Raw genomic sequence first — 18,055 nt, 5'->3', positions numbered from 1 at the left:
TCTGGACTGCTAGGGCCTGCAGGCACCCGATAGAAGCCAGCCCAAGCCAAGAGGCCTGGGCTTCTCTTTACTTTCCCATAGACCAGAGCTTCTAGACTTATGTGCCCCAGCCACACAGGGCCTCAGATGGGAGACAGGTGTGCAGGGATTAGTCCTATCAACGCTTGAAGTGGCTGGCTGGCCTGGGCAGCTGGAGCCCTCTGGACCTCTCACCTCCAGCCCTGGCAGCTGCAGACACTTCCCAGTGTGAAAGGGTTAGGAATCCCAGAGGTGGATGCTGGGGGCCTTGGGAGAATTTTAAGCAAGGGGTAGATGAGACTGGATGGTACAAAGGGTGTTCTGGGGGCTGCATGGAGGAGGGACCAGATCAGGGAGGCAGGCCAAGGGGCCCATCATAGAGTGGACTTGGGGGTGGACGGATAAATGGGTTTAGATTTGAAGTTACTTAGCAGGTGGAATCAGAGAAAGGCAAGAGAAAGTGAGCATGTGAGCACTTAGGCTTGGGTGACCAGGCACTCTCCACTGGCCGGCAGAGCCAATGTGCATGATGAAGCTGTGCTGATCCTTCACACAAGGGTCTGAAGACCCTTCACACAAGCTGTGTGACCGCTAAGTGCATATCATCTTACACTGCAGGAAAAGTGGCCCCTGAACCTCCAACTACAGGTTGGAGATACAATGGAGGGACAAGAAATGGAAATGCTAAGGCAAGGTTCCTGGGAGAGAGGCATCCGCCCCTGCTCCTTTTCTCAGAAGCACAGGGTTGCCGGGATGAACACAAAGTCTGGAGGCTTCACTTGGGTTTTTCCTGACCCTTCACATTCATCTAATTCCATGGCAGGAAGTTTTTCTTATGAATGACTTCAATCTTTCTGCTGCCTCAGAGTCTCATTCCCCCAGAGCATTCAGCTCCACACCTGTACAGGCACCCACCTGCCCCATCTTACCTCATTCACTCATGCACTCTTAAGCTGTTACTGAGCAGCTGTGCTGGGCGCTGAGCCACCCATCCCTGAGCCAAGATGTTCACAATCCAAGGAGGCAGACATGTCAAGACACAATTCCAGGCCAGTGTGACAACAGTCCCTGAGTGCTGGCCCAGTCTCAGCTGCACCCTCCTCCAAATACTGCACCTAAATCCAAGCCTCCGTGATGCTCCAAAGAGGGGGCTGGCTGGGAGGCCAGGGCCTTGGTGCCTAGTCCCAGCCCTGGTATTGAGACTCTGGGCAATGTCTGGTCCTTTCCTGGGCCTCCATTTCTCATCTGTACAATGGGTGTAATAGGAATGTGTATTACTGAGTATTTAAAATTGCCTAGGCACTGTGCTATGTGCTTTCATGGATAACGTGTGGCGCTTTGCTTACTAGTTAATGAAGTCATCCAGGTAAAGCATTTATTCAGCACATTCCTGCTCTGTAGGCACTCAATAATATCTCCCCTATTTTACAGACCAAGAAACTGAGGCACTGGTTAAATAATTTGCCTAAGGTAACAGAGTCAGTTAGAGGCAGAAGAGGGATTTGAATCGGTTCCCATATCCACAGGCGTTCACTGCTCCACCTGCCAAGGCCTGGGGGCCTCTGGAAGGGCTCTTAGGCCCAGGTGGTGCCTGGCTGGCTTCTGAAGGACTATGCACCATCAACAGGTTCTTCTGCACCAGCCGGTGCAGCCCAGGTCTCTCCCTGGAGGAGCCTCGGGTTTAGATGCTGATGCCTAGCATGAGGGTGGGAGGTGGGAGGACTCTGGAGAGAGGGAGATGTCATAACCACCAGCCTGATGCTACTGCCTCCACAAATCCCCCAGGCTTCACTACAGCCTGGGGGCCTGAGAAGGCAGATATTGTCCCCCTTTGTCATTTTGGGGAACTGAGGAAAATGGGGAGGAGGAACCGGCTGGTCTTAGCCCTCCTAAGATTCAGAATGCACTGCTGCTGATTACATTGCCTTCATTTCCCCACTGGGCCCCTTGGCTCTGAGTCCTCAGCTCCCAGCACAGGGCCTGGCACAGAGGAAGAGATCAGTGAAGTTTGTTGACTGACTGACTGACTGAATGCTCGCTAGCCTTCTGTGTCCTATCCTGTACTCTGCTCACCTGCCCCCACACTATGGCCTCAAGCGTGATCAAACACTGATCTGAACTTGTTACTCCCTGGCTGAAAACCCATCCATGACTCCCCACTGCTCTCCAGAAAGTCCCCACTCTTGGCCTGTCATTCAAGGCCCCTCTTTTTCTGGGCCCTGCCTTCCCTTCATGAACCCTTGTGCTTCTGCTCCAACAGAAATAGTGTGTGTGCATGCTTGCGCGTGTGTGTTCCTCCAAACCTCTGCTGAGGGCATTTCCCCCTGCCTGGAAAGCCCTTCCCTCCCAAGTCCTAGTTTACCCATTTATTCTTGAATGTCTGGCACAAATGCCACCTCCCGTGAAGTCTTCTGGGCCCACCCCCACCCAGGTGAGATGTGTCTCTTTTCATCTTTGTATGTACTTGTAGGGACCAGTTGTCTTACCTATCAGCACCTCTGGAATTCCTGTGAGTTCTTTCCTTTTGCATCTACCCTGCACAGAGACCTGGAAGCCAGAATGATTCACCTCTGTGTCCTGGGACCAGGCTGGCAATGAAAGCTTTATTTTTATTTTTTGAGATGGAGTTTCACTCTTGTTGCCTAGGCTGGAGTGCAATGGCATGATCTCGGCTTACTGCAACCTCTGCCTCCTGGGTTCAAGTGATTCTCCTGCCTCAGCCTCCTGAGTAGCTGGGATTACAGTTGCACACCACCACACCTGGCTAATTTTTTGTATTTTTAGTAGAGATGGGTTTCACCAGTCTGGAACTCCTGACCTCAAGTCATTTGCCTGCCTTGGCCTCCCAAAGTGTTGGGATTACAGGCATGAGCCACTGCGCCCAGCCAATGAAAGCTTATTGAGAGAATAATGTTCTACATCTGCCAACAGAGAGAGGCAGAGAGAAGAGAGCTACAGAGTGAGAGCTTGGAGAAGTGGAGAGTGTGACAGGCCCACAGAGACAGGGCAGGCAGAGCCCTGACGGGCAGAGGTTGCCACGAGAGGCCTGACTCACCTGGCTTTTGTCCAGAGCATCCCGGACCACCCGGCTTGAGCAGCCTGCGTGGCAGGGTGTGATGTATTCCACACGAGTGCTGGGGTCACAGACAGGGTTAAAGCCGTCCGATGGGCAAGAGCAGGCCTCCATGCAGCTTGGAAACAGCTCCAGCCCGGGGTGGGCACTGGTGGGAGAGAAGGCCAGTAGGGTTGGCCTGGCTTCCCTCCCTTAGGCTGCTAGCTGGGGCCTCCTCGGCCCTGTAGCTGAGAGCAATGGCCAGAGATTTCAGCTCCACACAGAGGATTTTCACCATCAGGGCTGCCCGATGATGGTGATAGTGAGATCCTTGCAATGAAGGTGGGCAAGTATGGAGACAGGCCCCCTCAATCCTACAAGCCTTTGAGCTTCTTCCAACATCTCTGCACCTCAGTGACCCTTCTACAGGGTATACAAGATAAATTCCTCCCAGAAGTTACAGTCAGATGAAGAGTATCTTTCCCTCAGTGAGCTTCCTTTCTCCAAAAATCAATGATTTTTGGAGAAACTGGGCCTCAGTTTCTCTGCCTGTCATGGCCATCCTGCAGTCTCACTCCCACCAGCCTGTTCACTGTGTCCAGGGCACATTTTAGTCCCACCTGCCTCCCTCCGAGGGCCTGTTCCCAAATCCCCGAGGTGCCCCAGCTCCAGGTGGCCAGAGCAAGGTGAAGGTGGGCAGGAGCAGGATGTCAGAGGGAGGCTTAGTCTGAGGGGGAGGTCACCCTGGGAGGAGGGCAGGGAGGTGGCCCCTGGGACTCACAGTGTCACCTGGCTTCACGCTAGGGGGGAGCACAGCTAACCTGCCAGGGAGACAGAGGCCCAGAGAGGCTGCGCCTTTCAGGGTCATACAGGGGTCCAGTGGCCAGGCTGCAGAGGAGGCCAGAGGCGGAAGCTGGAGGTCCCTGTCTTGGGCTTGGGGTGGGTGTGGGTCAGAGGCCCAGGATGATCACTGAGGCTGGGACTGGAGCTTAGTGAAATGTCAGTTGCATGGGGAAGAGGGTGAGCAGGAGCTGGAGACAGTCTCTAGCCAGGGTGTGGAGTGGGGAAGTGGGGCATGGGGCAAAGTGAGCTCCTCTCCCTCCCTGGGGTGAGGGGGCACTCCATCTGAGAGGGAAGGAAGATCATCGGCCACAAAATATTTCCTCTTCCTCCTCTGCCAGACAGTGCTTGTGTGTGTCTGACAACGTCTTGGCACATCTCCCTCGGGGTGGGGGTGGGAGTGGGAAGGCTGGCACTGTCTGAGCTGAGGGCCCATCAGGAGGCAGTGCCAGGGGACTCTGCCAAGGGTGAAGCACTTCCCAGAACCCTCTGCTAGCAGCTGGAAGGCTGAGCAGATAAGAGAGCTAGGGAGCCCTTCCTCCGCTCCTCGCTGTCATTGACCACCTGGAGCTGATTGCTTCTGTGGGGAGAATCCTGGGTCCAGGCTCTACCCTGTTCCAGCTGTGGGGTGACTTCACCTCTCTGAGCCTTGCTGTACTCATCTGTGAAATGGGGCTAATAACAGGACCCATTACAGAGATCCTGTGGGGATTCAGTGAGATGTAACATGGGAAGACGCTGAGCGAAGGGAGACCTTTGGTTCTTGCAGCTGTTAGTACCTGCGGTTGTGCAGGAATATGGAAAGTTCTTCTTGCCTAGCTCAGTTGGTCCCAAATGGTCTCTTCAGTGAATTAGAACCCAGAGCTTAGTGAATAAATCGCAAGAATTTAGATGAGAACACAGGTGACATGAGATGTCAAAGCTAAGGTGTGAAAGGGAGAAGAAAAGAGAGATGGGGCATGTGGGATAAGCTGACTTTTTCTCCCATGCACTATTTAAAAAATTGTGATAAAATATCCATTTACTTTTTACCCTAAAAATCATTTGACTGAGGACCTGTCTCCCTCCTCAGACCGGGGACTTCCTGAGGAGGTGGCTAAACCCCCGCTGCAGTGCCTAGAACAAGGCTCTGCACACAGGAGGCCCCAGGCTAGAGAGCAGAGTTGCCTCGCTATGTGGGAAAAGCGGGGCAGAGAATGAAAGGGGGAGGAGGGAGGGGAGATGGGGGAGAGATCAGCGAGGGTGGGACCTGGGACAGACGGGGAGGGGCTGAGTGCTCCTTGGCCCTGAGCTGAGCCCCTGACAGCCGTGCAGGAGTACCCCTGGTGATGAAAGCTGGCACCTAGGTGGAGGCAGAAGATGCCAAGGAAGGGGTGGGGACAGAGAAAGTTGGGAAATTCTAGCTGAGTGTTGGGCCAACCTAAGCCTGGAGCAGTTTCCAGGAAAAATGAAATCATTCTGGAGAAGAAGCAGGAATGTGACTTCCAACATCCTCTCCAAGAAGGCTCCCAAGGGTAAAGGTGTGAGGGAGAATTGGAGAGATAGAAATCAAGAGACTTCCTCTCGGAGGGCAGAGGCAGGTGCTGCCTCACAGACGTGGAAAAAGAATTCTGTAATTTTAGAGTCATGGAATATCAGAATTTTAGCTCCCAAGCTCTAAAACCCAAAATATCAGAGGTCTGCTGTCCAATCTTTTCCCAGTGCCTGAGTCCCCTCTGCAGCCTCCCTGATAGAGGCCATCCAGTCCCTTGCTCACCCTCTCGTCCCCTCTCATCCCCAGGATGGAGAGCATGCTCCCTCCTGGGCAGGCCATTCCTCTGGCTGAGCTGGGTCCTGGCTCCTGTGATGCAGCCTCTGGCTCATCTCTGTTGGGCCCACAGGGCTTGGTCACCCTAGACATGCCATCCCATGGGTGGCTCTGCCCTATCTCAGCCTCCACACCCTCCCGGGCTTGAGAGTTTCTGCCCCTGAAGTCTCATCCATGCCCCTTCCAGTAGTGCCTGACACCTACCCTGGAGCCTTCTGGAGCACCCCACTGCTTGACTCAAATCTCTAAAGGGCTGTTAAGCAGAGGTGGGGAGGCGAGATTTGAGGCAGGGGGCGCCCTGCCATCCTGGCCTCTGCCCAGGGACCCTGTCCTCCCTATCCCGTCCTCCCAGGCTTGCCTTTACGTGCCCACGCACACACTCACCTGGTCTGGTGGGTGATGCCCGCAATCTGGTGGCTGGAACAGCCGATAAAGAAGAGCGGCAGGCTGAAGAAGAGGCACAGCAGCATCCCCAGCAGGCAAAGGGCACCGCATCCCACAGGGCCCAGGTGGAGGCGCTTGACCAGGACGCCACCCACCACGATGCCCACGATGACGGAAGGGAAGGAGAGGCAGCCAATGAGCAGGTTGGCGTAGGAGGCTGTGATGGAAAACTGGCGCTCCAGGAACTTGGGCAGGAAGGTGGCCATGCCTGCAGCCATGGATGACAAGCATACCTGGGACAGGACCACCAGCAGGAAGATGGGGTGGCGTAAGGTCTGCAGCAGCACCCTGGGGAAGACTGTGGGAGTGAGTGCAGAGGAGGTCAGGGCAGGCAGGGCAGCCAAGCCGTCCAGCAGAGACTGCCCTCCTGCCCTGCTCAGTTCAAGCGGTTCCATTTCTTCCAACCTGCCCCATTCCACTTAATTCTATTGCAATCAATTTTATCCCACTTGACTCCATTCCTTTTATTCTAGTCCTTTTTTTTTTTTTTTTTTTTGAGACAGAGTCTTTCTCTGTTGCCCAGGCTGGAGTGCAGTGGCGCAATCTCAGCTCACTGCAACCTCTGCCTCCTGGATTCAAGTGATTCTTGGCCTCAGCCTCCTGAGTAGCTGAAACTACAGGCGTGCACCACCATGCTGGCTAATTTTTGAATTTTTAGTAGAGATGGGTTTTGCCTTGTTGGCTAAGCTGGTCTCGAACCCTAGGCCTCAAGTAATCCACCCTCCTTGGCCTCCCAAAGTGCTAGGATTACAGACTTGAGCCACTACGCCTGGCCCTTGTTCTAGTTCATTTTTGAAATTCTGTTTCATTTTGTTCCACTGAGTTAGACTGTATCTTATTTGATGCGTTTTTTTTTTCCATTCAATTCTATTCAGTTCCATATAGTTCTGGTCCATGCCATCCTATTTGATTCAATTTCATCCATCCCATCCCATGTCATTTCATTTTTTCTATTCTATGTATTCATTCCTCTCCCCCGCCCCGCCCAGTTCTTTCCATCCTGTCCTGCTACAGCTTTTTCCAAGACTCCCAGGCCTTCATCCTCCCTCGCGTCCCAAACACAGGCCCCAATCCTCTGCCTTGACCTCCCTATCCCTAGCTTGTATTTCTCCATAGCCCTCTACCTAATGTACTATACCTTTCACTCATCCAGCTGTTTTATTGTCACCCTACCAGAATGTAAGCCTTCTTTAAAAGATCACGGGGTTTTGTTTGTTCTGTTAATTACTTAATCTCCAGAGCCTGGGATATGGGAGGCACCTGAATTCATGGAATGAAGGAAGGAATGAATGGATATATGGACTAATATGTGATCAAATGTCAATATGTCTGGGGCAGAATCAAAGACCTCCAGAGAAGGTGAAATCTGAGTCTGCTTGGTGCTGGGAGACTTCCTGGAGGTGGGACAGAGCTAGGGTCTAAAGAATGGGGGGGGGGATCTGGGGAGGTGAAGCGAGGAGGAAAAGGAATTGAGTAGGGGCCCAGGAGGGGCAAATGCTTGGAGGTAGGAAAAAAAGTGACTGTTTTGGCAAAAAATTACCTCCCCAGTCTCCTGCTAGCTCCTAAAATGGTGCCTCATTCACAGGTTGCCCCAATGCAAGTCTGCTAAACTAAAGGGCACAAAAGGGTGGGTAAGTCCTTTCCTCTCTGGGCTCCAGCAGCCAAGTGATGCTCATTGGTAGGGGCAGCCCAGGTGAAAGTGTCAAGAACACTTTCTGTTCGACACATGAAATCCTCTCTCCACTAACATGTGTTTCTGCCTGCAGTAGGCAAGACTGAAGTCAAATACAAGGTATGGAGGGAGAGGAGCAAACCACTTTCCAGGACAGGCTGGTGGGGCCATGGGGATTCTCTGGGCCAGGTGGGGGCTCCTTCTGTTCCTGCATCAGCAGGACCAGGGCCTCTGTCATGGGAAGATTTCTGTCTGTCCTCAGAGCAGGGCCAAGCCAGCTGGTTCCCTAGCCCCCCGGGCCAGGCTAGGATCTGTTTCCTTGGGAGCCAGAAAATAAAGACAAACAGTTCAGGAGGGGTGAGTGGGGGCTGTGGAATTCCCCCTCTTTCTGTGCCAGGCCTGCCTCCTGTCCCTGGTTCCTTGCTGCACACCATGCATTTAACTAGCATTAGAGTGAAGAGGTATGAGGCTCGCTCTGACCCCAGGTAGCTGCTCAGCCTTCTTGCCATGAGCTGCTCTGGCCAGGGCATCTGAGGCCTTATATTGAGCCATGAATTTCAATCTGGCATGGTCCAGGTTGTATAGGTGCCCCTACTGCATGGTAGAGTCTAGAGAGGGACAGGGGCTCGCCCAAGTTCATCCAGAGGCCAGTTTAAGGCCAGGAGTTTCCTAGGGTCTCCTGACTCCTAGTACAAGGTCCATCCTCCCTTCTATCCTCCCTCCCCCATCCTGTGCCTCTCTGGCTGCCTGACTCCAGAGGGCTCCATCTCATGGATTGCTTCCAGTCCATTCTCCTGCACTGATCACTGCAGTGTGCTTTATAGCCATCCCCCATCTCTCCTCAGCATCCACAGCATGGCGCCGGAATAGATGGAAAATTCCTGGAGGGCAGAGGCTATGCCTTTCACTAAGATAGGTCTACCTGCAGGGGAATTCCAGGGCCCATCTCCAGCTCTGAGGCAGATCTTTCCCATGAGACAGGGCTTCCCTTAGCACAGCACAGTGTCTCCCCCATCAGACAAGCCAGGGCCTCCCTCAAGTCAGTGACTCTGTCTTCCTCATCAGCCAGGAGCCTCACCCAGCTAGAGGCCAGGTATCCTCTGTCAAATAGAACAGGTTCTCCCTCAGTCTAGGGACTATGCTTCTTCCAATTAGGTAGGGGCTTCCCTTAACTCAAGGGCAATGTCTCCCCCAGGAACCTCCTCTAGTTCAAGGACTACGTCTCCCTTATCAGACGGGGCCTTCTCCATCACAGAGGTCAGGTCTCTTCCATCAGACAAGGCAGGGTCTCGCTCCATTCAGGGACTATGTATCCTCCATCAGAGAGATTGTATCTCTCGCATTAGACAGGGGCTTCCCCCAGCTCAGAGACTGTCTCCCCCATCTGACAGGGGCCTTTCCTAGCTCAGGGATTATCTTTCCCCAAGAGTATAGGGCACCTCCGGTTGAAGGACCATGGTTCCTCCTCCCTCGGCCTTGCCTGTGACACCAGGTGGTCAAGGCCAGGCCCTAGAGTCAGACTGGCCCCTGGAGCTCAGCCGAAGCCAGGCTGGCTCACCAGCCACAGGGCCTGAGGGCACTCCTGCCCTGATTCCCTCCAGGCTCATGTAGAAGCTGAAACCACCAGAGACAATCTGGCCTAGAACACTTTCTCTAGGTTCCAATTTCAGCAGCTTCCCTCCGGGCAGAAGCCCAAACAGTGATTAATAAGCAATTCAGCAGCGCAGAGTGCTGGGGCCTAATAGCATCTGGGGGTGGCCTGAGGCTAGGGAGTCCCGGCCGCTGCCTCTAGGCCCAGCACCATGCACAGAGTCCAAGCCCTGTCTTTCCCTGGGAATGCTGAAAAAACTGGGGGCTAGATTACCGATCTCCCAACATCAAGTCTTTTTTTTTTTTTTAGACAGGGTTTCTCTCAGTCACCCAGGCTGGAGCGCAGCGGCCAGATCACAGCTCTTTGTAGCCTCAAACTCCCAGGTTCAAGCGATCCTCCCACCTCAGCCTCCCCAGTAGCTTGAACCACAGGCATGCACCACCAAGCCCGGCTAATTCTTTAATTTTTTTTTTTTTTTTTTTTTTTTTTTGTAGAGGCAGGGTCTCCTTATGTTGTCCAGGTTGGTCTCAAACTCCTGGGCTCAAGAGGTCCTCCTGCTTTGGTCCCCCAAAGTGCTGGGATTACAGGTGTGAGCCATCATGTCCTGCCCCAACATCAAATCTTAGGAAGCTCTTCCCAAGAATAGACCTAATTCCTTCCTGTTGCAGAAATCCTCAGTAAGGAATGAAGCAACTCCTGTGGACATGCCCTCCTAAACCATAGGCAGCTCAATTTACTATCCTAGGGCATGGTCAGAATAACTGTGGAACAAGAATAATAATTGAAATAATTGTACCTTATATATAAGTACAGTTTTTTTAATAGCATAAAGAGGCTTTCCATTTTTCATCTCATTTGATTCTCATAATAGCCCTTGAGACAGGCAGAGCAAGGATTATTGACCCAATCTTCCAGATGAGGAAGCTCAATTTAGAAAAGGAAACTAACTTCTTTAAGATTGTACACTGGTCACCGTTAGGGGGAGGACTCAAATCCAAGTCTTCTGACCTGCCATCCAGTGCTCTGTAAGAGCTGGGCACACGGCAGGCACTCAATCAATGTTCCTGGGGTCATAATCTTGAGAAAGAATGGCCTGGTCATAATGTGTACTCTGGTTAGTGATAGACTGAGTTCATAGTCTCAGGATCATAGCCTCAAGGACATTAGATCATTGAGTCTACTCCTGGCTATATAGATGGGGAAACGGAGGCCCAGAAAGGAGCAGGGATCAGGGACAAAAGCCCAGGTTCTGGATTTTAGCCCAGAGCTCTCTCCGCCCATGCTGCCATCTGGGAATTTGACAATTTCCTGATGCCCTCCCATTTGCAGGCTCAGCGGTGGGTGGGAGGAGAGGAAGGGTCATAGATGAGCCAGCACAGGCCTGACCTTCAGGAACACAGGCTCAGATCTGAACTGATCTAGAAGCCCTGAGGGTTCTGAGAACCAAAGAGGGAGGGAAGTGGCCTTGCTGGCTGGGAGAGCTGGACATGTGGAGAAAGTAGTGGCTTTTTAGCTGGACCTAGAGGGATAGGGAAGGTTTTTTGTTGTTGTTTTTGAAATGAAGTCTCTGTCTGCTGGAGTGCAGTGGTGTGATCTTGGGTCACTGCAACCTCCTCCTTCCGGGTTCAAGTGATTCTTCTGCCTCAGCCTCCCAAGTAACTGGGACTACAGGTGCCCACCATCATGCCCAGCTAATTTTTGTATTTTTAGTAGAGACAGGGTTTAACCATGTTGGCCAGTCTGGTCTCAAACTTCTGACCTCAAGTGATCCGTCCACCTCGGCCTCCCAAAGTGCTGGGATTACAGGCATGAGCCGCAATGCCTGGCCCATAGGGAAGGTTTTGAAAGCAATAAAAAATGATGGTCCAGGCAGAGAAGATTGCATGTGCAAAGACTCACAAGGAGTAGATGGTGCTCATGAGGGGTCTGCAGGTAGAGAAGATGAATCAAGAGAGGCAGGAAGGACTGGATCCTGACAATCTGGAGGGCCTCTCTGGCCCTGGCTCCCCATAACCTGGTCTGAGCTGACTTACCTTTAATGAACTGGATGACAGTCAGGTTTGGTGCAATCTGGACTAGGCCATCCTGCTTCTTCGTGGACTCCCCAGGGCTCTGCTTAGAGGGAGAGTCCTTGCCCTGAAGGAGACACAAAACCAAGGACAGTCCGCTGGATGCCAGCGATCCCACTCAGAGTTGGCTGTGGGCTGGGGAGGAGAGGTCTTGGAGAGGAGAGGGTGAGGGCCCTGTGATCTCTTCAGGAGCAACTGAGGACTGCAGTGTTCCATTTGTTCTTGGCCCTATAGGTACCCAACAAGTGGTTTTGAAAGAATGAATAAAATTCTTGTGGTTAAACTTTGTCATCACCAGTATCCACGTGGGTTAGTTGTCATGACCGCTATTAACATCATAATAATCACCAACATTTTTAGGAAAATCACCACCATAATCATCGTCATCATTTCTATTCCTTTCTGCTTAAATGTCACCCTCATTCACATCACCCATATCGTTGTGACTAAATGACAAATTTAGTCATGACATTACCATCATGATATGACGATTGTTATTGTTGTCTCTGTCATGATCACCACCACCAGCACAATCATCGTTATCGCTGTCACCTGAACCTTCAGAATCACCACCACCATGATGATGATCAGAATCATCAATATCACTATCACTGTCTCTAACATCATCATCACTACCACTGTCTTCACCAAGATCAGTATCACCAGCCTCATCTCCATCGCCACTGCCATCATCACCACCAATGTTACCCAAAACACCAACACACCAATCCAGTCAATCTTCACTCCCACTGTCACTGCTCCTCTTGGATGAATCAAGCCACACCCAGAGGATGGACTCAGCTTTGGGTCCAAGCTGTGAAGATTCCCGTGGACGCCCGGGAGTGTGTCCCTCCGCCTGGGTGGGGACGGCCCATGTGCAACTCTTGAAAAAGAGGGGAAGAGAATATCGTGTGTGGAGGGAGGGGGCACAATCACCATCTTCTGATTGTCAGAAATAAGAAAGGAAATAATGATAAATAACGGTTAATGCCTACTAAGCACTTACTGTATGCTGGGCACTGTTCTAATGACTAATGCATAACTTACTGAAACCTCACAACCTGCTGAAGTGTATACGTCCCTACCAACAACTTGGAGAAGGAAATAAGAGTCAAAAATCATTTTTAAAAAATGAAGTAGATACCATAATAATCCCTTTTTGTCAGGTGATAAAAATGAGACACAGAGAGAAAATAACTTATTTCAACTTATTTCACACAGATAATAAGTGGTCCAGTTAGGATTTGAATCCAGACAGCTTGGCTCCAGAGCCTGAGCACTTCACTGGTACACCCTGAAGGAAGGGGGCAACCAAGGCCAAGGGCCCAGAGTACTCTACCACAAAACTGTGTGAGGCAGGTACTATTACTGTGCACGCTTTTTAGATGAGGAAACTAAATCTTGGAGAAGTTGCTATGGGCACAGGGTCATTTGAATATAAGTGAGCAAGTGGAGTGTAATTTAGTTATTTTTCTTTGTAGGCTGAGGTCAGGATTAAAATAAAAAAATTCCCTGGAAGAAGACTTATGCCTAGGCCGGGTGTGATGGTTCGCGGCTATAGTCCCAGCACTTTGGGAGCCTGAGGTGGGAGGATCGCTTGAGCCCAGGAGTTCAAGATCAGCCTGGGCAACATGGCGAAACCTTGTCTCTACTAAAAATAAAAATAAAAATAAATCGGTTGGTCGTGGTGGCTCACACCTGTAATCTCAGCACTTTGGGAGGGTGAGGCCAGTGGATCACCTGAGGTCAGGAGTTCCAGACCAGCCTGGCCAACATGACTAAACCCTGTCTCTACTAAAAATACAAAAATTAGCCGGGCATGTGGCGCATGCCTGTAATCCCAGCTACTAGGGGGGCTGAGGCAGGAAGATCGCTTGAACCTGGGAGGCGGAGGTTGTAGTGACCTGAGATCGTACCACTGCACTCCAGCCTGGGCAACAGAGCGAGACTCCATCTCAAAAAAATAAAAAATAAAAATCAGCCAGGTGTGGTGGCACACACCAGTAGTCCCAGCTACTCAAGAGGCTGAGGAGGGAGGATCATTTGAGCCAGGGAGATGGAGATTTTGTCAGAGGCGTTAGAATCAAAACAACTCCATCTTGACTGAGGGGTAGGAAAAATGAGGCTGGGACTTGCTGGGCTGCATTCCCAGAAAGTCAGGCATTCTTAGCCTCTAGATGTTTATGGTTAAGGGAACAGATTAATAATGTTTACTAAATAGACCCAGACTTAGGAGTGTCCTGATATCCAGATGTCTGGAGAACAGAAGCATTTCTAATTTTGCTTTAAATATAATAATATTGATTCTTGCAAAATATAGTGATCAAGAAAATCCTTGATCACAAACCCTTGTAGCAGAGCACATCTCCCCATGATCTTTTTCATCCTATATATAAACATGTATTGTACCTAGGGTGGACGCGTTTCTCCTCTTACTTTCGGGAACACCCTGCTCTGCCTATGGAGTTGCCATTCTTTATTCCTTTACTTTCTTAATAAACTTGCTCTCACTTTACTCTGTGGACTTGCCCCAAATTCTTTCTTGTGTGAGAGCCAAGAACCCTCTCTTGGGGTCTGGATCCAGACCCCTTTCTGGTAACAGTTGCAGTGAGCTGAGATAATGCCACTGCACTCCAGCCTGGGCGATAGAGTGAGACCCTGTTTCAAAAAAAAAAAAAAGACTTATACCCAGTGTGGACAGCAGTTTGGAAGAGGCTACCCTGGGAGGAAGTTAGCTCCCTGTAACTAGGAGTGTGCAGGCCGAGGCTTCCCCACGTCCAGGGCCAGGATGCCATGGGCCATAGGGAAGGACCTGTTGGGCTGGAGAGTGCTCATTTGGGCTTCCTGGTTCTGCCTCCTCTTCCCATGTTGCCTGTGAGGTTCCTACAGGACTCACACTCTGATTGGGTCTGACACTTTCTCTTTCTTCTCCCATCTCGTTTTTTCTGAGATCATCACGAGGCAAATGCTGGATTTCCCCACATTTCAGAACCTTCATGTCAGCCACAACCTTGTGGGGGTCCCCTGTTCCATGCCTCCCCAACCTGGCTTCCTGAGGCTGGCTGGCTCAAGGCTGGCCTGTCCCAGCAGGACAATTCATTCAAATATTAATTTATGTGTGTGTTCCCTTGGGCTTTTTTCCCTTTCTTCTCTCTTCTTTCATTCCAGCAGGGAGCAGGCTCTAGGTTTCCTGTCCTCAGGGGATGTTTGTGGCATGGCAGAAAGCAGTAATGGATTGCAAGATTTCCCTTCCTGTCTTTTGTTTCCAGAGCTTGAGTCCCTTGAGAAGATTCTGCTGGGTGTTGTGGATGTGAGTAGAGAGGGAGGCTCTGAGGATGAGGGGAAAAGAATACCATCTTCCCTAAAATAAAGCCTGGAAAAGAGGATGAGGCAGAGACAGAGCAGTCTGTGGATTCCATGAGTAGCAAGGAGCCACGTACCCTCTGAGACAGGGCCCACGGAAGCAATTCACCTCCAAGGGGCAGGATGCAGGCTGACCTAGGGAGGCTGGGCTCCTAGGTTCCCAGCCTCACCAAGACTCTGCTCCAAGCATGGTAAGGGAACCACATGGGCCAGGATGGCAAGTGGGCATCACCATAGTGACCACAGTGGGCTGATGCTGATGTCTGCTGGGGAGGCCTCCCTGGTGCTTGGGCACTGTGTAAGACACAGGACCTTTGCTTCACCTTGGTCAGAGAGCTCTGAGAAAGGTTGAGATTGAATTTCTTGATGATCTGGCAGGATGGGCATTCAGAGTAGAAATTAAGTTGATTTTTAAGTAAAATAAAGAATGTCTATTTTATACATGCTTTAGGTCTGAGGCAAACGTTATTTGACACCTTTCTCCCCTGCTGGACCCTGAGCTCTGCAAGAGCAGGAGTCATGTTTATCTTGTTTTCTGTTCAAACTCTTGTGCCTAGCAAGGGCCTGGGGCGAAATAGTGGTTATCTAGTAAATATCAATTGAAAGAGGAGTGCAAGAGATGGTTCTAACCAGCAGTGGGTGTAGCCAATGCCAGGCTTTTGGGGGAAAAAATGAAAGCAAGAGGAGATGCCATCATGCCGTCAGGGAGTTCTTGAACTGCTGATGCTTCCGAGACAGGCAAAGGGTCCACAGAGCACACCAGCACTAGCGGAACTACCATTCCAGGACATGGCAAGCCACTGGTATATGGGCTGGTAGCTACGCATACATGAGCCTGCTCCATCTTCACTGGGACCTGCCAGCAAGTCCTACACTCCTTCACACATGAGCAAACAAGTTCTGAAGGTAGGCAACTTGTTCAGCATCACATAACTAGAGAGTGGCAGGACTCAGATCCGAGCTCAAGCTTGCCTGAGTAGAAAACTCATGCTTTGACTGAGCTCACACCTGTTAATTCCAGCATTTTGGGAGGCCAAGGCAGCAGGATTGCTTGAGGCCAGGAGTGTGAGACCGGCCTGGGCAACATAGTAAGACCCTATTTCTACAAAAATTTTAAAATTAGCTGGGCATGGTGACATGCACCTGTGGTCCCAGCTACTCAAGAGGCTGAGGTGGAAGCATCACTTGAGCCCAGGAGTCCAAGGCTACAGTAAGCTATGATGGCACCACTGCTCTCTAGCCTAGGTGACAGAGCAACATCTTGACTCAAAAAAAAAATAATAATAATAATAAACTCATACTTTATCCACTAAGCCCCCTGAGTCAGACAGCCCTGATGCGGGACTGGAAGAATTAGGAGGCATCTTTGTGGTGTGATTTGAAGGAACCTGAAATCCTACCATGTCTTATTTTTTTGGGTAAGGCAGCCTGCTTGGATTATTCATTTATACCTTAGAGCTGTACTGTCTCATACAGCAGCCACCTGTCATGTATGGCTCTAAGCAATTGAAATATGGCCAGTCCAAATTGAGATGTGCTGTAGGCATAAAATACACATTGCATTTTGAAGACTTAGTATGAAAAAAGGAAAATGTTTCATCATTAATTTTTTACTATTTATTATATGTTAAAATGAGAATATTTTAGATATAGTGGCTTAAATAAAATGTATTATTAAAATTAATTTCTTTTACTTTCGCATGTGGACAAAAAAAATTAGAATAACATATGTGGTTCATATAACATTTCTTTTGGACATGCTGCCTTAAAGAGAATCAGTGAATCCTTGCTCCTTTCTGAGTCCCGTCTGAGCTCTGGGAGAGTGATCTGGGAGGGGCGCCACAGTGGTTGGAGGGTCCTGGACAGCTGAGAGAGAGTGCTGGAGTGAGTGCTGCCCCAGGAAGCAGGAGGACAGGCTGGGGACAGACTGATCACTTCCCAACATTTTTTATCAGGAAGGGGCAGGGTAAGCAGAATCTTCTGAGTTCCTTGCCTGGTTTCCTTGTTCTCATAAAGAGTAGAAACAACCACAGTGTCGTCTGCTCCCACGTGAACATTCTTATTTGGTCTACATTGCACTTTTTTTTTTTTTTTTTTTAACAGAGCCTTGCTGTGTCCCCCAGATTGGAGTACAGTGGTGCAATCTCAGCTCACTGCAACCTCCGCCTCCCAGGTTCAAGCAATTCTCCTGTCTCAGCCTCCCAAGTAGCTGAGACTACAAGCACACGCCACTACACCTGGCTAATTTTGTATTTTTAGTAGAGACGGGGTTTTACCATGTTGGCCAGGCTGGTCTCAAACACCTGACCTCAGGTGATCTGGCCGCCTTGGCATCCCAAAGTACTGAGATTACAGGTGTGAGCCACTGCGCCCAGCTACACTGCACTTTCATATCCATCATGTCATTTAATTCCAACAATGGTCTGTCTGGTGCAGGGATTATTATTGCACCTATTTTACAGAAGAGAAAACTGAGGCCCCAAAAGGGGAAGTGTCACCCAGGCAGTTATTGGTAGAGCAGGCTCTCAAAACAAACCCAGGTTCTCTAGTCTCCCTGTCTCAGTCCTGTCTCCTGCTGTGACAGAGCATGGGGTGTGGAACAGGAGGGGAGTGACAGACCTTCAGGGGCTGGGTGGTCAGGGGTGGCATCCAGGGAGAAGTGAGCTTTGGGGTTTGGGTAGATAGAAAGGGAGAGCAGATTTGAAGCAGAGGCATGGTGGTGGAAGCTCTTGTGCAGGACGCAGTGGGGACACCAACCTGATTACAGCAGTGCTTGGCTGGGGTAGGGGCTGGGGCCAAAAGATGGGCCAGAACCAGACTTGGGTGGTTTGGAAGGCCAGGCTGAGATTTTGGCTATATTCTGTGGCTATTGGGAGCCCTAACTGTCCTTAGCTCCTGACCCTGTGTTCTCCACAGATTTCTGCCACTTGCCCCCTCATCTGTTTTGAGGACAGCTGAGTAATAACGGGCTCCAGAAACAGGAAACGTGCCTCTGCTCAGTGCAGGGATTGCAGTGTGACCCATCTGGGCTGTGTTTGCCTGGGTCAGCAGCCCTGGATGGAGAGGGCTGCTGGAACTTCCCCTCTGGGGGCTCTTTGCTGATTGCTGCAAGCCTGCCGGACACCATGTGCTGTGTGTGGCTCAGCCCATGGAAGGCCCTCCTGTCTGCTGGGCCCCCAGGGATCCAGGCGCTATCCTT

General features: G+C 50.8%; 1 protein-coding gene across 2 annotated transcripts in view; it reads right to left on the bottom strand.

Annotated features, from left to right (window-relative positions):
* Positions 1-18,055, bottom strand: part of SLCO2B1 (solute carrier organic anion transporter family member 2B1) — a 55,573-nt gene that overhangs the window by 6,443 nt on the left and 31,075 nt on the right. For both annotated transcript variants that reach the window (NM_001132870.1, XM_024254567.2), the window contains 3 exon segments: positions 3,074-3,239; positions 6,102-6,459; positions 11,458-11,560. In NM_001132870.1, the coding sequence (NP_001126342.1) occupies positions 3,074-3,239; positions 6,102-6,459; positions 11,458-11,560 (627 nt within the window).

The sequence above is a fragment of the Pongo abelii genome, chromosome 9, assembly GCF_028885655.2.
Source record: "Pongo abelii isolate AG06213 chromosome 9, NHGRI_mPonAbe1-v2.0_pri, whole genome shotgun sequence".
Lineage (NCBI taxonomy): Eukaryota > Metazoa > Chordata > Mammalia > Primates > Hominidae > Pongo > Pongo abelii.
This window is presented reverse-complemented; position numbering and strand designations above follow the sequence as displayed.